The sequence below is a fragment of the Melospiza georgiana genome, chromosome 14 (genome assembly GCF_028018845.1).
Source record: "Melospiza georgiana isolate bMelGeo1 chromosome 14, bMelGeo1.pri, whole genome shotgun sequence".
Classification (NCBI taxonomy): Eukaryota; Metazoa; Chordata; class Aves; order Passeriformes; family Passerellidae; genus Melospiza; species Melospiza georgiana.
In genome coordinates, this window is record NC_080443.1 from 7,827,039 (window position 1) to 7,851,794 (window position 24,756).

A 24,756-nucleotide genomic window follows, 5' to 3' on the forward strand; every position below is an offset into this window, starting at 1 on the left:
ATATCCAGTCAAGCCAGGATACATTTTCAGAAAACAGTGTTCTCAAGGAGTAATGTGTTACTCAGTGTTACTCAAGGAGTAATGCAATTCAATCAGTTATCTTTAGGACACCACGTTCAGTCAAGGCAAACCAGCCAGGTCAGAACTTGCAGCAATTGGCATTAACCCATGGACAGGACCAGGAGAGCAGCAGCTGCCACTGGCTGTGCTCTGCTGCTCAGTTCCCTACAGCACTGGCATTCAATTGTCACTCTCTGGCACAGAATCCAGTAGGATTCTTCCTCACTGCAAGCATGTCATAAAAACATTGTGAAATGTGAGCACACATCATCTCAGCACCACGTGGAGAAACACTGGCTTTGTATCACCAACTCCCACATGAGAAATGCCAGCAGCTGCCCAGCTCAGCCAGGGTAACTATGCCTTCATTCTTCTGTCCCTACAAAACCAAAGTTCTTTCACTTTCATCAGAAGGTTCAACATTAGCTTGGGTTCAACAGTGGGCTCTGAAGAGACATGAAACAACAGGTGTTAATAGCAACTTTATTGTTTCACCGGTGCAAAATCATGATACTGAATAAACTTGTGTAATGCATTTTCCCCTAAATTTACAGTAATGAAGGTTATACATATCTATATAGATTGCAATTTCTCTATTTTTTTATACTATTTGGAACAAAATTATCTTGATAAATATGCCCTGTGCACAGTACTGGCCCTCACTGAATGTCACAGAGCCTTAATATGCAAAATATAACTTCTGTTTTTGAACATGGTACTTTAAAACTCTCCAAACATGCATTAATATATTCTAGTTTTAGGGAAAAATATTACACTTAGTCTTAACTCGGCATTAAAAGAAAAGCACAAGCAGAATTTGACATACAATAATCCCAAAAATCTGATGCTCTGTAAGGATCAGACACAGTTTCAGCTGACAGTCACTGCCAGTTTAGAGCTCTAGTGCTACAGAAGCAACAGTGAACAGACAGAAGAGAAATCAGAACTGAAGAGCCCTACCATGTCACATGGATTTCAAAGAAAGTTTCAGCCATGCTAACTGATGAAACCTGCAGTTGCTGGTCCAACCTTCCAAATTTGTTAGAGTACTCAACACAAGTGTTTGAAGTGCCAGACTGAACACATGAATGTTAACTTGACATTTCTGAAAGGCACAACCTAGGAACCTATCTTAAAAAAAACCATGGTATGTAAATGAAAACAGGTACAGTGAGTGTCTTTCTAAAGAACAAGACCTTCATAAATTGGCCCCTCAGATTCTGGTGATTCCCTCCTCAGACGCAAGTGCTCCAGTGTGTTGTGAAAGTGTTTGTTAATTTGTTCTGTTTCTTCAGTAGACTCAAGGTTTGGGAGATCTTCTCTGATCTTCTGTATAAGCTGATTCAAAACCTGAATTGTCACCTACAGAACATAAAACAGAAGTCATCAACACCCTCTGTGTACAAGTGCACAGACATTAGTTTGAACAGACTTGTCTTTAAGCTATCTGTATTTGGACAATTTCAAAATGCTGGTAAGACTATGCAGACAAACTGCTGGGCACTCACTTCTTGTAACTATTCCAACAGCATTTCTATCCAGAGTATTCAATACAAATTTAAAAAGCTTCAAACAAATGGCACACACAATCAGACGGTATATGCACTGTGAGATAATTGTTTCTTATAGAAATCAGTCAAGATGGTAATATCAGATTTAAAATTATTCTTAGAGAACAACCATGGCTGCCTACAGGCTGAAGTTCAGCACTACACAAAATGCACTGCAGGCCACCAGAGTATTTTTATATCTGCCAAGTGCTTTGAAATTCAAAGCTTTGTTTTCATCTCCATCACATACAGCATCTATACTAGAGTACCCCTACACTGAGAAGCCAGTTCAGTTATTGGAAACTCAGCAAATCCCTCAAATTTCTTCAGGAATTCTCTCAGAACTGCAGGGTATTCTTTAACATCTAGTCTCAATCAATGACATCAGAAAAGACACTGATCTCTACTTGACCAAGCAGGTTTTTCAAACTGCATAACTGTTCTTTATCTGCTAACAGAAAATGGATCAGGTAACTAACTCAGATTATACACACACACAATTTAAGCTGAGTACAAATGGTGTCATATCTATTTTGAGAATTAAAGCTTACACCAACCTGGCAGACTCAGCAGTGACCATGAACACCTGTAAAAATTTTCTTTTCCTTATGTATCCATCAAGTTTGGTACCTTTAAAGCTAGAATCCTACTACTTTCTCATCTAAGTTCCAGTAAGTTTTAATCTAAAATATTTTAGGTATACAAGTCTCACAATGTTTAAATTCAAAACTGAACTGCAAACATTTCCCCCTAATTGAGAAGAACAAAGTTTAATCCAATACTTTTACTAGCACATCAAGAATTGACTCCTTTCTTCTCACAAGAACTTGTGCCTCTCATGAGGCTACAGGGCAAGCTGAAGAGAATTTGTTGTATAAGTGTGAATGAAGAGCTTAAAGAAACCTTTAACAAAGATGCAACAGAGAATGGATTTCCACTCACCGCCTCATTTTCCTTTTCATAAAAATAGATATATCTATTCAGAATTTCTATGAAAAGCTGGACTTGCAGAGAAGGGTCCATGCACTGATTTGCTATCTTCAGAGCCTTCTTTAGGCATTCCATCACTCTTTTTCCTCCATGAAGCTAGAAGGAAAACCACCAAAGTTACAAGAAATGAAAGAACCTTAGGGAGCTCCAGTATCTCCTCCCTTGGCACACACAGCATTTCCTGGGGCTCTGCCACAGAAACACAAAACCACACAAACTGCAAAGAGCAAGCTGTCACTGAAAGCTTACCCTGCCTGACTGCCACCAACGTTGGATTTTGTTAAATCACACAGCAACATGAACAGCTGTTGAAAGCCTTCAATTATGAGATCAATTAATTCAATTTTGTAGCACTTACCATAATACATACTTTGAAAAATGTTTCAAACACTGCTCTTTAAAATTACAACAGCTTATGTGACAAACCCTGAAGAACACAGAGGATTTTTTAACCTTTGCTTCAACAGCTTTTATCTGTAATTTGGAAGTTTAGTAGTTCACAGAGAAACAGATAATATAATAAATACAAGCAAAGTGCAGCCCAGTCAAGTAGCCTTTAACTAGCTGACACGCCAAAGCTTGCCTGGTACTTCCACCCTTAAATTAGAGTTTTCTCCATGTTTTTATTTATGCAGTTTCATATATTAGAATAAATTCCAACCAAACCTACATCAATGTATCTACTTTAGAAGTGCCTACAGAAGGAAGTAGTGAGGCAGGATGTGTCCCACTGCTGTCCCTTTGTTCTCACCTCCTCCCCATTCTTGTCAGTGTTCCGGCCAGACCAGAACAGATGGGCACAAGTGCTCACAGCTCGGCACTGGTCTGGCTTCTTCAGGAGCTTGGAGGCTGCCAGTGCACACTGAGTCCTCAAAGGCTCGTGGTTCTCCTCACTGAAGCACTTCATCCTCTCAAATGTCCCAATTATCAAGGTGATTGCAGCCAGCTGTGCTTTTGAGTCACTGATTTCATCTTCATATAGAGAGAAGGCCTAGACAAGGGAGAAAGCAAGACTCAATCAGAACACATCAGGAAAAAAAAACTACACCTGCTACTCACAGAGCAAGAAACTGTCCAGTTTTGCATTTGTTAAAAGCTTCAGGCAGGAAAAAAACCTTTCACGTAGAGTGTAAAATCAAGTAAATCCACAGACCAGAAAAAGTCTTACAAGAAAGAGTATTCAAGTGGTCATAGCAAATAAGTGTGCTCCCACAAAATCTGAAGACTGAGTTTTTCCTCATTCAAGCACCTATTCAGCAGCAGAAACAGTCCTTGAAGAAAATCTGGTTCTTTGAAACACACAAAACAGCTGAGCAGAAGCTGACAGCAGGTCAGTGATGACAGAGCAGGTAAGAAAAGCACTTGCACTGCTGCTACATGGATGAAGAATCTTCAGAGAATAGACAAATCTTGAACTGTATCTCTAATGGAAAGTACATAATTGCCATGCTGCTCTCATAGTCAGAACTGTGCTACAACAGCAACTGATACAACACAGTGAGCAAACCCAGCTTACCAGCAACTCTCTTTAAAAACATGCATTTAGTAGCAGTATTAGAGGAAAGATTAGGACAAAGCTACAACAGGGATAACATGGAACACATTGGTTCTTTATGTGGTAGGTAGGAGGGGAAGGTTTTTGCAACAAGTAAGGCTTAAGACCAAGTTACAAATTCAAATAGATTTTCAGAGTAGTTTATAATAGGTTCCAATAGAAGGATTTTAATTGGCAAAGCCCAGCACAGCAGTTGTGAACACTGCAGATTTTAGGAAACCTCCAAAGAGTGCTTGTGGTCAGGCAATACCAGCTGGGTATCAGGAGCTGGAGACAGAAGCAGTGAAGGAGCATTTTATGCTGAGAAACTACACTCCTCCAGTGAGCCAACTACACGAGCAGGAGGCAGCATTGCAACATACCACTGTTGTCAGACTGAGTATTCAAATCAGTAGCAATGGAGCTTAATTCCACAGCAGCCTGGGAAGCAAGAATGAAATGAGGAGTTTCTACCTAGTAGCACTGGCTGTCCATCATTTCAGGTGTTTGAATCACACCAGATGGTTCAGTGTTCAGCAAACCTGCCCAAATCAAATGAAAGGCAGCACAGGACACCAGCTCTACCAGCTGGACACTCACCTGGGACATGAACTCATAGGCCACAGTTTCATGATTCTCAAAGCCAATCTCTCCTGCAGCCAGTGCTCCCTGCAGGAAGAGTCGGAGAGGCAGCTCTGCCAGCTCTGCTTTGATCAGAGCACTGATGGTCTGATGAGCAAATGAGAAGATCTTCTGGCACTTCTTTTCCCATTTGTCATCCTAGACAAGACAAGCAAGTACAAGCTTGAACAAGAGCATTGCTACAAGGAAAAGGGAATCTCAATTGTTCTAAGATCTGTTAAGTGCTTCAGTCACGCCAGCTTCCAGTGTTGGCTTCAGTGGGTCTGCACAAAGTATTTCTTTCACTTACAAAAATTTCACACCCATTTTTCCCACCAGTTCATAAGAGCTTTCTTCAGAAGCCTGCACTGAACTGCAGTTAGGACAGCCATGCTTAGCACATAACTGAGCAAAAGCCTAGTTAGCCAAGGGGAGAAAAATTCTGCTCAGTCCAGAGAAATTAGAAGTGGAAGAGAATTTTAAAACCTTCATTTTAAAGAATATTTTAACATTTAAACTTATTTCCTCATAATATAACACCTACAATAAAGGAAAAACATATTTAAGGTAACTAACTATCTCAATCAGAAAGCATTTAAGTCATTATTTTAATGTACACTTCCACTACTACTGTATAAGTTAAAGCAAGTGCTTTTAAGTTTAGAAACATTACAATAATGTAGCTACAATTTAGAAATTGATGAATTTCAATATCCAGATTTAAATCGGTTTCATGCCATTAGTTCTGATCTCCAGTAAAGGCACATAATCTGTCACCTTAATGAACAAACAAAACTTGCCAATTTCTGCTTCTTCACCTCTCAAGTACTAAAGTAATTTACTATGACCTGATAAAAATTTTCATTAAATTAAAAAGCATTCAAACCTCAAGAAGAAACCCAAACAAAACTAGCCTTCTGTATCAAGTCTGAGCATACTTATGCAGCCAGCCAAAATGCATTTTCCAGAAAATAAAGCCAAGCAAGCACACAGGAGGCAGCTAGAGGTGCCCTTACCACTTTGGAGTTGTCCTTGTAGCGGAAGGCGAGCTGGTAGGCAGCGAACACCAGGGGCGGCAGCGTGAAGCGGATGCGCTGGTTCCCCCCGGCCCCAAAGTGCTTCCGGGCAGTGTTGAGGATCTGCAACAGAACACTGAGCTCAGAGACCCCTGCACTGAGACAGGCACTCAGGGGAAGCCCAGTGCCCCACCCTTAACCTGTTCTTAGATTAGATGTAGACTTCATAACCTGAATATACAGAAGTCTGTAATCACCCATTGTCACAGACATATTTTATGAAAAATCCTTTTGTTAGCAATTTTTTCTCCTGAGAAGCTGAGAGGCCTCAGAAACGAAATGTAAGCAATGATTATCTACTGCTGTGGAATGCAACAGGTGCGTCTTTGATTGGTCTTATGTGGTTGTTTTTAATTAATGGCCAGTCACAGTCCAGATGTCTCAGACTCTCTGATCAGTCACAAGATTTTATCATTCCATTCCTTTCTATTCCTTGCTAGCCTTCTGATGAAATTCTTTCTTCTATTCTTTTAGTATAGTTTTAGTATATAATTTTATTTTAATATAATATATATATAATAAAATAATAAATCAGCCTTCTGAAACATGGAGTCAAGATTCTCATCTCTTCCCTCCTCCTGGGACCCCTGTGAACACCACCACAACCCATCACACACTGGTTAGCCACTCTGGCTAATACACTTGGACTAGGCTGTTTGAATTTGCATTTCATATCTCTTCCATACAGAATGCATAATTTAAAGTGAGACACTGTGAAAATCCTATAACCTTGGATTTTTCCTGCAGCTGCTGCATTGTATAAAAATTTGATGCAAGCATTTGTGATGTTGAGGGAGCTATTAAGCATTACTAGTAAAAGGTGTTAAGTAGCTCATAGAATTGTACCTAAAAGATAATGTGACAAGTCCTTTGATGGCATTTAAAGGGGGTCAATGTGATTAAAGCAAAGCACTGCTAGATGAAAAAGACAGACTGACACTCAATCTTTGCAGAAACAGCTTCAACATCTCTAGCTATGTAAATTCTTTTGGGGTAGAAATATTAATTTCCTTGGTGCCAGCATTCCTTTGAGAGAAGTTTTGCTCTCTATAAGAAAAAAAACCCCAAAATCTTTCTGCTTGACTCCAGTGATAAGATCCTGAAATACAACTGACTCCAGTTCCTGTAATGTTATTCCTCTCCCCATTGCACCAGTTTCATTACACTTCAAGCAAGAGTTTTTTATACCAGACCTTAAAGTCAAGCTAAATCAACGCTAGTTGTGTTATGCAAAGCTTGCACTTTATTCTGTTGCTCTATTCTCACTGTTTATACAGTATGACATTTATCTCAGGCACAAACTGTAACTTGACAGTAGTCCCTAAGCAGGCCTGACTCTGACATGAGTTCATTGCCATCTGCAGCAGATGCAGCTCCAGCACAGCTTCTACAGTGGATCTGGAGCAGCATAGACAGAATATCCCTGGCCCTCTACTCTAACACACACTTCTCAAGATAGTTTATTTGAAGTTTAAGTGACCTCCCTAAAGCCAGATATAGCAGATAACAACAGAACTACCTCAACTCAAACCATTACAAGTACCACAATGCACAGATTTCAAGGACATGTCAAACCTGCTGCTACAGATGGACCAAGCAGAGAGGAAAAGCATGTGGAACCAAGCAGCAGGACACTACATGCTGCATGAAAACCCTATCCTCACAGAAATTAAAATCCCTAAGGCTAAACATGCTAAGCTGTATTTTCTGAGGTTTTTTGCATTCCCTTGGTATCAAAATAGCACAGTACTCCAAACAGCACTTGCTGTGTTTTCAACAGATCATTATATGAAGTTGTCAGAACATTAAGAGTTCCACAAAACAATTCAGATCATTGCTACCTCAGGGGATGAAAACTTTCAATCAACAAATGCTTAAGTCCTCATCTGCTTTTTCTGAATAAATAACATATCAGCCTACCACTAAAGGTGTCATACATAATGTTCTCTGCTGAGTTTGTAGTGCCAGAGCAGTGATGGCCCAGCTTCCAGCTTCAAGTCTTGTACAGTTAATAATGCAAGAACTGAGACAGTTTAGAGCACAAACATTGAGAAGCACCAGTCACCAACCAGGTACTGCTGGTCAGGGTCATCAGAACGCAGCAGGTGAATGAATCTCCCCACAAGACTCTGCTCATCTGCAAAGTCCTCAGGGTCAGGATCTTCAGCAGGCTGATCTGGCTGATCCTGGATCAGCGTGGATACCAAATTCATGATAGCATCAACCTGTAAAGGCAATAGAAGCTCTGTTTAAACTACAGTAGACCATAAGCATAAATTGCCAGCAATTGGGAACATCTCTACAGCCACTCATAGTGGTGATGCTTCAGACATATGTGCCTTAGACCCTGAAGAAGGGTCCCTCTCAGCACAAGTGGGACAGGGCAGCACAGCAGTGCAGAGGAAATTCAGATTCCAGCAGCCTTCTTTAGATAGCAGACCCAGTTTTAAAGGGATTCAGGGTCTTTTTTCACACCTAACAGATTACTGTCTAGGCTGAGGTGTGGTAAATCAGAAGTAGCCTCTAGGATGAGGTTAGGTAAGAGTCATTTAAGAACACGGGAGGAAGAATTACCAAGTGGGATAAAGCCTGTGCCAGGGGAGGCAGGGGCATGCAGGCTAGGAAACAAAGCATGCCCTGCATGAAGTCCCCAAATGTGTTTTCAGGTCCTTGAACAATCATTTAAATACCCAGATTTTCAAATTAACTGTATCATACCTGTTCTTGGGACACAATTTCTGTGTTATAATCCAACACATTGCTAAGCACATAACAACTCATGCTCTTCCTGGACTCGTAATCAAAGTATTCAAAGAGTGGGTGAAAATGTTTTAGTTTCAGAACTGTCAGGATATTGTTGTAAGTATCAACTGGGATTTTCAAAAGTCTAGTCAGCTCCTTTGAAACAGCACTGCTTGTTGCAATACTAGAAGAAAATATATGCAAAAAAATACAATTAATCAATGGTTCACACAGGCAGGTTTAAAGTCTGCTTCAGAGTATAAATTCTGAGATATACAACAACTACCAAGCACTTGGTGCTAGGGAGAAAGGAAACAAGTACCCAAATGAGTCAGTCTTGTTCTTTGGGACATACAGTAACAAATGCATGTTTTAAGTTGCTGCCAGCAGAAGCAGAGTGTGGCTGCAAAGGCAGCAATAGCAGAACTCTAGAGTGCTGTAAGGGATGCCTACAAAATGCACACACATTGTGTGGATGTACAATTTTTCATGTGGAGCAAGTCCTGGTTAGCCAGGAGTTTATCAGGGCTGCTGCAGCTCAGTCCAAAAGCAGTGACCTTCCACATCCAGAGCATGGCCTGCTATCTCACCAAATGCAGAAGGCCTGATTTTAGGGCATTAATTGCCAGGCCAAAGAAAATGCAAGAGACACTCACTGTTCCAGATTAAGTTTGTTGAATATTTCCACAGTAGTCTCCAAGACCTTGTCAACATAGTCCACACGGTCTGGGTAGCATTTCATGGCCAGGTTAATGAGAGAAACTTGCAAAGACACCACATCCTCTGAGGGCATATCCTGCCGAGACTGAAATTCAAGACAGCATGAAACTGATACTAAAGCACAGAACTTTGCAAAAACCACCCCCAAAACTGCATGCAGGGATACCCAACATACCTGTATAACAGTAGCAACCTGCTGTGAAAAGATATCAAAGAGTTTGATATCTGCTGGGATCCCAGGTCCATCCTCACGATGTGCAAATAAAGCTAACCTGGTGACAGAGCACGGAAAGCAGCTTGGTCAGGACAGCTTTTCCACTCCTCAAATACAGAGCAGAAAGAGGGACTGGCATGTCCTTTAGGTATATTTGGAAGAAAGAAAAAACCATGTCCTTTAGGTATTTTTGGAAGCTCTATTACAAGCAAAAAGGAAATTTATGGAAGTCAGAAGCCTTATGAGCAACTGAGCCTGGTAAGTATCAGACCTGAAAAAGAGTGCTGACAGAAAAGGAAAGGTGAAGAAGGAACAGGAAGGACATTTCCTAATTGATGTTCTTCAGCTAGAAGCAAGTGATCTATTTTTTCCAGCAGATAAAGAGGTACAGAGTAGGCTGATGGAAGAGTAAATATCCTGCATTTACTCAGTCAGTGATATTACTGAAATTAGACACCCAATAGCATCCTCCACAAAACAGCCTCCAGGAAAAAAACACACAGAAGGAATATGCTGCCTTAACTAATCTTTGTCACTAAAGACCAACCAACATGGCTGGAACTTACACTATTTGCAGAGAACAAAATACAAAGTGAACTTAAGAAGAATGGAGAAGTGAAGAATATTGGTTTTTGGGGGGTGGGAGCAAGAAATTGCCATCCAGCAAGCATTCAGGAGATGGTGAGAGGGATTTTTATCTGTAAGAGAAAGTCATGCCAAGAACCATTTCTGCAAAAATGAGATACAGGATAGAAAGCACCACTATCAGAAGACTTAACACCTTACCAGAGTTGAAGCTTAAGAAGCTCAGTACTATCTTGACTTTCTAATTATTGAGGTTATTATACTCTGAATTAGAAAATGAACTACAAAAATATTTAGGAAAAGGCATTGAATTAATTTTTTTAAAATTCTTTCTACAGGGTTTCTCAATTTTGATTCTGAATCTAAAATAAAGAGGCACATAAGAAAAGCCCAGGAGGCAAAAAAACTTCACTGCCAGGAAAAATAAGACATTGAACTATTCTTATATTTGATTAGGGTGATAAGAAACAGACCTCCTAAAGCCAGGAACAATCACTGCCTTTTCTTAGAGGCACAAGGCAGCTTTCCTTGGCAACAGCTCAGTGTAAAGCCAGCAATGTTACAAGGTATGAGCAAGCTGCAGGCAGATGGCAGCATAATTAAAACTCATGAATGTTTTAGTAAGGCAACAAAGATCCCAAAGCAGCATGACTATTTGCAGAGATTCCTTTAGCAGGAAAGCCCCACAGGAATAAGGATAAAATTTTCACAAGCTCCTTCATCAGTCACTGATGTTCAGATTTAATTACTCAATGCCAGCTGAAACAAAGATGAGAAATGCCAAGAAGCACAACCTACACAGGGCAGCTTCACATCTCAACTACACAATACTGAAGCTGCTGGCCACTGCTGCTACCAGCTCCAACACAAACACAAGAGCAACATTCTCCCTGCACACATGGATTCCAAGGACAGATCCACTCAGATGCTCCAACACTGGCAGTAACATTGCAGTCAAAATCTCAAGCTGCCATACTGCAAAGATAACCATCATGCTGCCACCTTTCTGCCCTTGTCCTACAGGTCAGAGAGAGCTTTGAAAGCCCTCAACAAAATCCAGCAGTGGTAAGGCTGGGAGGACAGAGGGTCACTGCTGACCAGTCACTTACTGGTGTTTGTAACAAAACAACACAAAATCTTACTGTGGAGGTGATACCAAAGTTTAACAGGGCAGCAAAAGCTACACAAGGAAAGTTTTCTCACAAGAATGACACTGCCATGCTCCAGCTTAAGAGTCTAGCAAAATATCCCATGACCTCTTCAAAAAGTAATCAAGATAGTCTCAGAAATCAGTTACAGGCAACATTTCTTGGGATTTGGGGGTTTTGTGGTATTTGGGGTTTACAATTTTTGTTGGTTTTTTTTTTAAGCTCACAGAATTATGAAAAACTCAGCCACAGCATCCAAGCATGGGAAACCAAAGAACTCCTGTGAACATCTCTGTATGAAGGCAGCAAAGGCAGCACAGTGTCTCTGACAAATGCACAAGCACTGAAAGGTACTCCAATAAAATCAAAGTCTTGAACATATAAATCTGAAAGAACCTGGAGAAGACAAACTACAAACTTGGTGAGTAAAAAATTCAAGATCCTAACTTGTACCAGTCATGCCAATACACTCAAGTCCTCTCCAGGCATTAGAGAGGATACAGGAACTCCACCCAAAGCTGAATGCCAGGGGGACCCAAGATCCCTGTGCTAGCTGAACTCCATTCACTGGTACCTGGACCAGATGTACATGTTTGGGTGCAAATGCAAAGGACAAGGCTTCTCTACAGCCTGAGACAAGCCAGGCAAGGGCACTTCCTTTCTGCAGTAAGAAAGTGCAGGTGATCACTGAAAATTTCTGTTCCCTTTCAGGATACAAATTAAAACTTCAGTTTGACCTTAAAGCTCTTTTCCAACCTAAGGATTCTATGATTTCTGCCCCAAATCTGAACTCAGTGCAAGCAGTTTTAAGCAGCACCTCCACAGGAGAAACATGCTTTTAAGAGAACAGTGTAGATGCTATTGGCAAGCTAAGAATTAAGAAGGCAGTTCCATCTCCTACTAGCTCTGTTCTGAAGAAGCATTGTCATGTTCTCTGATCTCTGACCCTGCAAGGTGAAGTGCTCCTGACAGATGATTTAGCCATTGGGATCTTCAAGATTTCAAGAGGTACCTATGAGAGATATGGCTGTCACAGCAGGGCACTGCTGTCACTTCAGTTCTGAAGCATGAAACTGCTCAATACTAAATGGGCTGTTCCTGGCTTAATCTGTTTACAAGTTTTAATCAGTCCATAAAGCAGGTTTCATTGGAAGCTGTAAAAGCAGAGTCCAGAGAGTAGAAGTAACAGAAATAATATTCTTCACAGCTTTAATTACAGCTGAAAGATATGGAAACAGTGAAGTGGTATCAAAAATAAACATATTCAAATGATAGAAGAATTATCATCTGCTTGTGCACAACACAAACTTAATTTTGAGTCAAGTTCCACCCCCTTGGTCACTCACCTGTCAATTAAAGCAATAATTATATTTTTCACATTCACATTTTGGTGCAGCTCAGCACAGGCTCTGAGAAATGGGTTCAGGGTTTGGAGGTGAAATTCATCTGGGAAAACCTGAAGTTTTAGATCAATAGTCATCAAGTTATAAACTGAATTTGCCCATTGTTACACAGAAGAAAAATGCAACACAATAATTCTAAAGCAGATAGTCACACAGTAAATACACTCTGGCCTATGAAGCTGACCTTGACTGGGTAAATGCATGAAGCAAGAGATATGAAACAAATGGGTAACTGAGGGCCCACCTCTCTATTACAACTCATAACACAGGCACTACTGCTCAGATGCTTACAGCTACTGTAACAGAAGGAGCACAAAACCTCCACTCTGCCCATCTGTAAAAAATACAGGACAAGCTACTGTGTGCAAGTCCCAGTGATGAAGTTTTCCAGTCCATGAGGAACATGGGAAAGCTGCCTGAATCTGATTAAGTGTACAGAAGTGTCCCTGTGTCCCATCACTGCCACTGAACTTAAGCAGCTCACCTGTATGATGCACTCCATGAGGTACTCCTGAGCTAAAGCATCTCTACAGTTCACAACTTGCTCCAGTATTCCAGGCAGAACAATCTGGAATAGGGGAGAAAAGGTCTTGCAGTGATTTTACAATTACCTTCTGAGTTTATATTCACACATACATTTAATCCAAGCAGAGCAGCATTTCTAACAGTTCTCAGCTGATTCTCTAAAGACTTTCTGGTAAGAAATCACATTTTTGTGCAGTTCCATCCTTCAGAGAAAAACAACTCATCTCAGAAGTCTGTCCCTTTCATACATTATGCAAGCTTTGATTTCATAAGTGAGTGCCACTGACTTTGCAGGCACATACCCAGGGTCTCAGCAGCACCATGGCAGAACTTACAAGGGACAGACTTTTAAATAATACATTTCCTTCACTGTCATTTCACACAGTAACACTTCTCTTGAATGCTTCGGGAAGCACAGCCTCACAACTTGTGAAATCTATCCCAGAACACCAGATGTGTATACAGCCCTTAGACCAACCCATTATTCTGCAAGGAAATTGGATTCAGGAAAGAAAGGTTAGAATTTCTTGTCACTGTTACACTTACAGGAGAATGTGTGAATCATGTCCCTGGCCTGAGAACACTGTATGCCAGTATTCACAACTTTTCCTCAGGTGAAGAGTTTGAGAAGCACTGGGATTACTGAACTTTTAGCAAAGCTATAACACTTCCAGCTGCTCATCTGCAAGTCCAAACTTGTTTAGTTTGGAACAAGCTGGCAGGAGTCAGAAAGAATGGAGAGCCATCCCACCTGCTTGTATCTCTCCACATTGACCCCCTCCAGCTGGCTGAGGCGGACCAGGTTTGTGCCCACCAGGATCCTCAGCTCCTGCCTCTCTCGCTCCCTCTTCTCCCTGTCCCGACTGTGGCCCTGGTGCTGCATTCGCACCCACAGCTTGTTCATCTCAGCAAAGTTCAGCAGCACAAAATCCATGGAGTCACTGATGTCTCCAGTGGTTTCTTCACTGCAGACAAGAGGTTAAGAACAGAAAAGCTTGTCAGAGGTATTCATCCTTCCAGCCACTGGTGGACATACAAGTTTTAATAAGGTTAGAGTGTGGGATTTCTGGGTTCGTAAGAAAGGTTCATGTCCTCACTTGTGAGGAACCTTAATGCTAAAAGGGAATTCTTAATAGATAAAACACCTGTCAAGTCTATGGAATTCTAGCATATCTACTTCTCTCAAATCTGAAGTAAGTTGCACAGAAAACTTAAATAAGCTCTATTAACAGTAATTTTATGGAGTAATTTTATAGCCCATCCTCCTTACTCTGCTTGCTCGCCTTCATCTGGTAAGATATTCCTGGTACACTGCAGGAGATAGTTTCTGAGGAACAGGCCTCTGAGAGGATGCTGCACTCCACGGCACATCTCCACCAGGTCTTTCAAAATATCCTTCCTGGACTGTGGAAATGACTTGACATAGACAACACCTACTGTTATCAGCAGATACCTGCAAAAGGCACAGAGTCACACAATAAACCATAAAGTAACAACATCACACTGAAAGGCAATAACAGTTCCATTTGTCCATGATGGCAGGACAACCAAAACACAAAAAAGCAATAAAATTATCACCTGTGTCCATGATTTTGGGTATTTAGTCAGCTTTCAACTCCTATCTTCCTCTGCTACAGAGAACAGCCACTAGACCTCATTACAATGCTTGAGACACTGAATGTGTAAATGCTCACAAAGTTCTGAATGCTCTCAGACCAGCTCATTTATACTTCCAGCATCCCACTAAGCTGGAAAACAGTTCTGACACATATAAATAAGTAAGCACCACAAGTTTCATCAGGGAGAACCAGAGGCTACAAGCAGGCAGGAAGACAACTCTGATGGTTACACACAGAGGTGAAGACACAGTGGCAGCCATCAGCCAAACCCCAGAAATTGCATGAAGATGCAGCTGGTCTATCCAGAGCCTCTTCCTGGCATGAACATAAGGTCAGGAATGAAAAACTTGAGTACCAAGCAAAACCTAAATCCCAAAAGTGACTATGGCAAAGATGTACTGCAGCCCAACAGTAACATATTTAAATATAAGTTTCACAGGCCTTCAAGTATCATTTCTGGCAAAGTAACACTTGGCCAAAAAAAAAAAAAAAACAGAAACACAAAGACTCTAAGAGTGAAGTCACAAACTTTTACCTTCCTTATCACATTTCCTATTCCCTAAAAAGACAGAAGGTTATGAAGCAAATACTGTGTGGGAGAAGGTAAGATCTAGATCCTCAGATAACTGAAACAGTTAATGAAGGCACAGTCAATCTCTCTGATCAGAGCATGGTACTTGGTTATCTTCCACTGACCAGCTCTTGACCCAAAGGCCAACTTCATTGCAAGACGTAGGTGCTCTCACCTTGGTTATGTGCAAAATTAACACACTGGCAGGAAGAACTGACCTTCTGCACCTGCACTCTGGGCCCGTCTCAGAAGTTTCACAGTAATTGACTCCAGACAGGCAGAAATAGCATTGACCATTGCAAACTGATTGAGAAGGCAATCACTCTCTGAACTCAGAGCTGGACAACTATTCAGCAGTTTAAAAAAGAAAAAGCAAACAAAGTCACACACCAACATACACACACTTACAGTCTTGGAATGATATTTCCAGCATATTGTACCAGCTCATAAAGGTCTGCCACTTTCCTGCCTTTGGCAAATTCATCTGTCAGGTAGACTTCCAAGTAGTGTAGCTCATCAGAAATTGCCATGTCTTTTCCTCACAGTTAAGGATTGTAACTGAGAATGTCAACAATGCATTTTCATAGTAATTTGCTCATTCTGCCCTAGGAAGATAGATGTTGTACCAAATACAAATATGCCCAAGCAGGCAGTACTTCTGAACAGTAATCATGATTGGGATAAAAGTGCAAAATTAACCCAAACCTTTGAGCAATTTTTAGCATATTAGAAAAGGGAATAAAACTAGGAATATATGAATATTTTTGCTGATATTGTTTTTAGAACTAGACTCCTGAAACTTCCCAGAGGACGATATGAAAGAGTATAAAGACCTGTTTTATACCAGAGAGAAAAACTGAACTTAAACAGTGAGCAAAGTGCATATTCCCCTACAATACATACACATAATTGAATTCTGAGGAGAAAAGTGCTAATAAGTACCTGACACAAGATACCATTGTACCAAAAAAGCAGATGAATACCCCATTGCAAATACACTTCAACTATTAGTTTGCTCCTGAAAGGATACAGAGCTCATAATAGCTCTTTGGAGATAACATAGAAGTCCGCAGCTCCCCAAGCATGTTGGAAGCATGTTTCAGAGCATCCATGAGCTTGTTCTTGTCCTTCAGAGGAGGAAAGAGAAAAGTCTGTTAGAAATGACTCTAGGCAACTACAGGATTTTTTATCTATGAAAAAAAAATCTCAAGTGGTTTAATATCCAGCTTATACTACACCATCCATGCTAGCTAAGTGAATATTTTACCTGAGGTGATAAGAAGATGCATCTGAAGACAGAGCTACAGTAAAAAAAAAAAATCACAAGGCTAATGGCAGAAAAATCTAAAATCATTCTGCTTATACAGCAATCTCCTCCCAACACTCAGATTCTATCGAGCAAGCAAAACAGAACGTGGTCCCCTCCTCCAAATCTGGTCTGTTTTGCTCAGATCTCACAGATCTCCTAGAAAGCTCTAGGAGACAGACAACACACACTGCCATCATCACCTTCTCCTTCTTCTCACCCACAAAAAACACCTCACTGAAAGCCACCCCTTACTAGTCTGCATCTAACTCACACTTCTGGTGCATTTAATCACCTGGCATCAAAGGATACAACACAGACCTCTAATCTACCACTTTTACAGACTTGAGCAAGCCATCATAAGCAGCAGCAGCAAGTTTTGAGAGAGAACAAAAAGAATTGCTAGTGTGATCCACTTAGTGTATTTATACTGCCACTTAATCACAGATAGCAGGGAAAAGCACAGCTGCAGCTACTTGAAGACTTCCAAAGCATTCCACTGAGCACAAAACTGGAAGAGGTGTTACACTTCTTGCTACTGTCATTTGGCTGCAAAGTTAGCTTGGCTAACCACATGAAAACATATGGGAATATTTAAGTTTTCATTGCAACTTTAAGCAGTTTCCCCAAATAAAAGCTGAGGCTTCTCAAACCCGAGAAAGCTCCGTGTGATTACATAATCTGCCTGAATTGGCTACAATTCCCAGACAAAAATCTCAGCACAACACCCATGGTGTTTTGCAGTCACAGAAGAATTCACATGTATGTCTACAGTTAATCAGTACAAAATTGATCCCATGCAGCAGGTAATTCATCAGCAGCCTCTCAGTCTGACAGTCACACCAAGAAAAGGCTACACGAAAAAAAACAACAGAATGGTGGACATAAACAATAATCTCATCATAAAGTTCATCTTAGGTTTATTTAAATGCAAGCATGTAAATTATAAAGGTACATCTTTAACTTATCTTGTCAAACACTGGAGCAAAATCAGGAACACATTCAAAGAATACCCAAGGCTCACTCTCAATGAGCAGTTGCCTCATTTATTGGCAAAACCTCTGGCACAAAGAAACATAAAGGGTTAATTTTGCTCACAGCACTAGAGACTGGTATTGATTTACTGTTTTATTCCTAGCAGACAAGAAGCTTCATTGCCTTTTAAAGTCACATTCTTACCAAGCATCTCTTCATCTGGAACGACTGCACCTTCACAGCCTGAATGGCTTCGTCCAGGAGCTTTTCCTGTTCATCCTGAGGAGATTGCTGTGTTGTTGGCTGGAGGAAAACAGAAACCAAACAAAACAGAACTCAGTGAAGCTGCTTAGGACTTCACTAAAACTGGATTCCCACACTTTAGAATGCACTGCAAGTGACACTGCAGTGTGACCACTCAAGGCTTGTCAGAAATAGTTGTGTGACATAATGGAGAAAGTTCAAGTGCCCTGCAAAAACCTGAGGGGAGTTACAGGTATCCTCAAGCAGCACTGCTTCTGGGACAGCAAAGCCACAGGGACAGAGCAGGGCCAGCTTTGCCTTTCCAACATTTAGAGGCCAAGAACCCAGTGCAAGTATCTGGGAAGAAAAGCTCCAAGAGAATGCAGAGACTGTGCTGAGAGGAAGCACTGCTGTTACCCCTGCCCACAGAGCCTCAAAGCAGTGCCCAGAGCACACACTGCAGCTGCACAGATGCTCTCTGTGCTCACAAGTCACAAGTTCTCAGCTGCTATCTGAGCTACCATTCCATTCAGGACAAGATCCTGATAAGCAAAGGATAAAGTACAGTTAGTGCATTCCTGAAGGTAGAAGCTACTTGCAGAGTGGATCAGAAAGCTGAAGAGAAACAACCACTCTTCATGTGTCCTTGTCCCAGTCACATTGGCAGAGTGACACTCTTGTTTCCCCTCAGAGAGGCACATTCTATGCCTTCAACTGAAAATCCCACTATCTTTTGACTTCCAAGGTTTATACTGCATTTTCTTAAAATATAAATAAATCCATATAAAATATAAATAAATCCATTGCTTACATCCTTGTATTTCCCCTCAATCCAGCTGTAACAGGCCTCCTCCTACTGCAGCTGCTACCCTCCCTCTACCAAAATAACAAGATCAGTTCCTACTGATCTTTCAGTTATTTTTGCTAAAATGTCCAAACTCAGATCAGAACCCCACCTGCACCCAGCCTTCCTCCTAAGGCTTCACAAGGAACCACTGCCACCCACCTCTGGTGCAGGATCAGCCTTCAACACCCCATTACAGCATCTCCATTTCTCTCAACCCTTGCAGGCCTCTCTGAAATACTGCTGGAGACAACAGCACTGATGCTGTATTTCAGCTACATCTTCTCTAGTCATGACAAATACCAAGCACAGCCATTTGCACAGCAGGTTCTCTGAGGCTTCACCTTCAATAAATTCTCAGCTATTTATACTTGTTCCCTTCATCCACTGTGCTCAGAAGGTCCCTGGTCTGCTCCTTTTAACTGCATTTCAGAAACAAGCTGGAAGGCCATGAATTACATCACCCCAATGTTTTTAAAAACTCTGTCTTCAGTACCAACTCCCACATGTCCCATATGAGGAGTCCCCAGAAGTATCTGTTGAGATTAAAATTGAGGCCTTAATTAAAGCAGGGAAGTTTTAGTTTAACACCAATTTAATGGTGATAGAGCATTTCACATGCCTGTTATTTCCCATATTTAATTGGGTTCTTTTTCTGCAGTTGAAATCTCCCCACTATCCTTTTCCCCATACAGAAAAGAGAGAATGCTCTGCAATGCTGTTCCTGCCTTGATCATGCCCTAATGAAACTCTGCTCCTGAAACTCCTCAATCACCCAGCTGGACAAAACCAAGGCTGATCTGATCCAATAGACAAACCTGTGACACACCTGCTTCAAGGAGGTTATATGAGAAAAAGGTTCCTTCCAACCAACACTTCTGTGAGTCAGTGTGCCTCAGTAACACTCCAGCTATGCACAATAACTAATTAAGAAATGTATTTAGTCAATGAAAATGCCATCTCTGCTAATTAGAGTGACTCCACCTCTCACAAAGCTCTCTCTCTATATAACTAATCAATGTGCAGGTCTTCCAAAAATGATTTAAGCATAAGGAACAAGCAGCAACCGTGGTTAGATGATCCTATTTCCCAGGCAATTCAATAGCTACAAACCCTCAGACAGCCTCAAACTGTGAAACAAGTATGTTCTGCCAGCAGAAGTTTGCTGTAATTGCTAAGCTTTAATTATTCAATGGCAGATCAGACTTTTAAGGAACACAAAATGACAGTGCAGGGACTAGTGTGCAGTAATCAATATCAGAACATCACATTACAGACTTGCTGATTTATGTCTATGCCAGAACATTGGTTACACTCTCCAGTCCCCTGAATCCATACCAGTGCTTTAGAGGAAATAAATCACTACTGAGCTGAATGCCATATGCCCTGAGCACATCAGCCAGGAACAGTGCAGCAATGCTGACACTGACCACACCTTCCCAGGCCCCCTGTCCTGATGGGCTAACACAGCCACCAGCCCTGCTCTTCCACCCCAGCTGTTCATGGGGCCAGGCAGTGCTGGGAGAGCATTTAAACCATCTAAAAAGCTGTGAGACAAACCCAGCTGATTAATGGATTACCATTTACCTGGTTCAGCCTAAAGCCACATAAAACACTGCAAGCAGGGCTGTGAAAAGAAGGCTTTTTAACAGCAACACCAAGCCTAAGCATTACTGAAAAAAACACATATTTGCTACAAGCCCAGGAAGTATTTGGCTGAGTCCATGTGCGTTGGCTTCCTTACTTCTGGTGTGCAAACAACACAGAATCATGGCAACAAGTTCAGAACTATCCTCTCCATGATACCAGCTACAAGCCCAGCAGAAACATTTGTATCTTCTTAGAGAACTTTAGCCACTGTAGTTTAGCAGCAGCTGGGGGAAATTGGAGTTTCAATCATTTATAGTGTCAGCTTTACATCAAACTGTCTCTGCATTAACAGAAGACAGAACACTTCCCCTTCTGCTCTAAATTTGAACAGCCAGGTCCCACACTGTACTCAACACTGGGACTAAGTACTGAATTCATCAACAGAAGCATTTCCATATTAACACAAGATATTAATTTATTTCTTCTGTATCTCTCCAAGACACAGAGAATTAAGAAGGAGGAAAACTCAATTTGTACGTGTGTTGATTTGAAGACTCAGAAGGAGACCAGACTAAATTACTACAAGGGCACTATACTCCATGTCTGAAGAAAAGACAACTGCAGCATTTTCCAGTGGCAGGGGTAGCACAATCACCTGCACTGCTGTCAAAAGCACACCACAGGAGCAGAGGTGTCACTTGAGGGGCTGCTTGTAGCAGCTTTATTTCTGTAGGAATAGAAAATATCTTCACAGCAGCACTAGTGAACAAGTTCCAACTTCTACTTTTCCAAGTCTGAATATGTATCAGCTTACCCTTTTCTTCCAACTTCAGAAGGCAAGCTACTTTCAGTTTTTATCAGTCTTTAGAACTGCAGCAGTTCCCAGACATAACCTGGTCATTATCATGATACACAAGATCACATCAAGACACACATATGCTACTAACACATGCCTGAAGTTTGAGGATGTGGTGACAAAAGGCAAATGAAGGAAAGAACATACAGCAAAAGCCAACCAGTGAGATCCAGCAGGACACACAATGAATCAGAACACAGCTCTGTCAGAGTCCATGTTGAATAAAGCTGTTTATGTTCTGTATCTTACACTTAAATTACCAGCCTAGTAACATAAGATGGTATTTTCAAGTGTCACTTTATCAAAGAAGCATCTGTGGAGTCCCAGGTCCATCTACAAAAGCAATCCTGAACATCAGCTTTGGAAGTGGAAGACACTGACCCTGGGCAAAAGCAGCAGCACAGAACATCCTGCCTGGTCAGCCACACGTACAGTGAGGTACAAACCCCTGCCTGAGCACAAGAGGAGCAATTCATACCTTCAATTATGCAGCTACTTAGACTTTAGATGTGTCTGAGCTATACCCATACTAGATATACTGCACATGTTGTAGAAAACACAGAAAGTTGATGTGAAGAGCTTTGCTTTGCTCATTTTTTGCTCTGAAGCAATGAGGCAGCAGGTGGGCAGTGGAGAAGGGACAGAACTGCCTCCCCAGGTGCACCAGCAGCTCCTGCACAAGACACAGAAGCCTTTGCTTGCTGTGAACACAGGGCCAGCATAAGTGACCACATGCAAGTTGTGGAAGTCAAAACTCAGAGATGAATTTGGAAGGGGGTGAGGAAAGCTAGCTTTTGGGTGGGTTTTTTTGGTGTATTTTTCATTCCTTTTAGGTTCTTTGGCTTTTTTTTTTTTTTTTAATAAAGGCTAGTAAACGAAACTGTAAGTTGCCCTGGAAAACAATTTTTTAAACCCAAAACAGCTTGAAACCAGCTGACCAGAATAGTTAATACAAGTTATCCTGCAGATAACTTAGGGACGTGTATTACTGCAGCCATAAACATTATTCTGGATCATGACTATCCTCATAACAGCAATTCCTCCTGAACATACAAAGCAAACATTGCACCTATTGTGTAAGACTTACTCATTTTTTACCACTCAGTTCCATGAGATTCATTTGTAGTTCCTTATTTGACACTGAGCTGCACTCCAGAGAGGGCCCAAAATAATAACCAATGTGCTGACTTATTTCACTTAAAAATCTGGTACCTTGGAGTACTCAAGAATGACATAGTACTGAAAGATAGCAGAGTTCCAGAGAGCTTGTCAAGCCTAAAAGCTCCTGTTCTGACACACAGGTGCCTCAAGCTGCATGCAGAGTATAAATAATGATGAGTAAAAGGTTGTGCTTCCATTCCATTCTGAAGTGCATTTTCACCCAATCTCCAGAAGTCCTTTTCTTTAGGTAACTGATGTGCTCACAGCCTGTTCCTATGGCAGCTCCTTCTGTTTGCTCAGCCACTGAGTAACACAACAAATGACACCGACCCAGGGAGGCTTTCCTGCCTCCTGCCATTGCTATTGTCACCTGCCACCACAGCACTGCTGGGACACCTCAGATGGGGCTGCCCAGGGGAGGAAGGCTGAGCTGCAGCAGCAGAGCAGGGCACTGCCAGCAGAGCACTGCTGGCTAACAGACTGAGGGAATCACCCAAAAAATCAAAACCCAAAGTATAGGCATTTTATACCATACAGGAAGCATTTCCCTGCAACACTGCAGGCTCCAGAACTTCTATGACATCTCACAGTACAGGAGCTCAGAGATAAATCACAGAGATGAAAGCATTTTGCACGTGTTGAAACTGGTACTTACTGCTACAGGAAGCCACAAGACACCATTAAGTATTAAAGAGATGGACTTTTTATTCAGGGTATGATCAAAAGCAGCCAGAGCCCTCTTAAAACAAGTCATGTTAAAGGTACTTAAGCATTCAGCTTCAAGGTTTAAGCCAAGCTCAGCCACAGGAAATCACAGGGGAGCCTAATTTGGTAGAGGGAATTATCCCATGTTTAACACCTGTGATTATCTCATGTGCAACATCTGTAACTTTATTTTTTCTCAATCACCTGACAACAACTATTCTTAGAAAGAAGCCACGAGACCAGACGAGTGTCTGGCCAGTTCCCATGGAAATGACAGGCAAAGGAAAGCAGTTGCACTGCTGAATAATTGACCACCACAAAATATTTGTGTGGGGGACAGAGACTGGTGGCTATATAGATTTAGCACTTCTCATTCACCCAATTTAGTATTTAACATTCCTCTTTCAAGTAACAGTACAGGCTTTGCCCAGCCCCAAAGATACAGAGCTCAACAAACATATAACTTAAAAAAAAAGTTCTGTTCCAAAAGCCTAAGAACTGAGCAATTCCCTGTTTATAAAGTTATTTTCGGCCTCACTATCTCTATACTGTTAGTACTGTTCATATGCCACACTTAGGCTAATTACACATTGTGGTGGTTACAGCATGTGCTGCTTAAAAGTTTCATTGAATATTACATACCACTGAAGGTGCATTAAAAATACTTCTGTTTTACTAGGAAATTTGACTGTCCCCTTATTTTCATTGAGGACTGAAAACTATTAATCAGTATGCATTATTTCCATGGGGAAATTTCAGGTTTCACAGGATGAATGAAGTTGGAAAGATCAAACACCACCCTGTCAGCCAGACCAAGGCACTGAGTGCCATGTCCAGTGTCCAGTCTTTCCTTAAACACCGCCAGGGACCGTGACCCCACTACCTCCGGGGGCAGTCCATTCCAATGTCAGATCATTCACTTTGTGAATAAATTCCTCCAAATGTCCAGCCTGAACCTCCCCCGGCACATGTTCAGACTGTGCCCTCCTGTGCTACTGCTGAGTGCGGGCAGAGGAGGCTGAGCCTCACCTGGCCGCCTCCCTGCCGAGCAATCGCCAACATCTGCGGCAAAGAGCGCTACGGAGCGGCGCCCACCAACGCACAGCCACCGCTTCTGCCGGAAAAGAAAGGAACTTTACTCGGGCAGCCTACCACAGCCGTTCTGCAGGCTCGGCAGGCTCAGAGCGCAGGCTGCAAGGCGGACAAGCACGGCACACGTGCACAGAACCGGCAATGACACAAACCCGGGATTAACACGGGGGCAGCACGGCTAGAGGGAGCGGAACTGACCGAACTGACCGCTGCACGGCCGCGATTCCGCGGTAAAAACACCGCCTTTCCCCGTGCCCCTACGAGCAATGGGGCCGAGCCCAGCGAGGCGGTGAGCGGGCCCGGGCCGCGGGCGGCGTTACCGCGGGCACGGCGGGCCCGGCCCGCACCCCAGCCCCGCCCGGGCCGGACCGTGCGGCCTCCGCGCCCGCTGCAGCCCCGCACCCGGCCGGGCCCGCCGCGCCGCCGGCCCAGCGCAGCGGCTCCGGGCGCTGTCCCGGCCCCGTCCCTCGGCCGCCGGCCCCTCGGTCCCAGCGCAGCCCCGCCCGCAGCGGGCACCCCCGGCCGCTGCCCCTCACCCTCACCATGGTCGCGCCGCCGCCGCCCCCGCCAGCGCCGCCCCGTCATGTGACTGCGCCGCGCGCACCGCCCCGCCCCGCCCCGCCCCG

The 24,756-nt window shown here is 42.4% G+C and overlaps 1 protein-coding gene across 1 annotated transcript; it reads right to left on the reverse strand.

Moving 5' to 3' along the window:
- Positions 1–529: 529 nt before the first annotated feature.
- Positions 530–24,730, reverse strand: VPS35 (VPS35 retromer complex component). Its single transcript, XM_058033881.1, has 17 exons — positions 24,673–24,730; positions 17,844–17,942; positions 16,389–16,485; positions 15,767–15,890; positions 14,439–14,621; positions 13,920–14,133; positions 13,128–13,211; positions 12,587–12,696; positions 9,469–9,565; positions 9,230–9,378; positions 8,550–8,757; positions 7,901–8,056; positions 5,772–5,894; positions 4,735–4,914; positions 3,352–3,591; positions 2,553–2,696; positions 530–1,422 (listed from the first exon to the last, which is right to left on the reverse strand). The coding sequence occupies exons 1-17, from the start codon at positions 24,673–24,675 to the stop codon at positions 1,243–1,245; spliced, it is 2,391 nt and encodes a 796-aa protein (XP_057889864.1). The 5' UTR covers positions 24,676–24,730; the 3' UTR covers positions 530–1,242.
- Between the last annotated feature and the right edge of the window lie 26 nt (positions 24,731–24,756).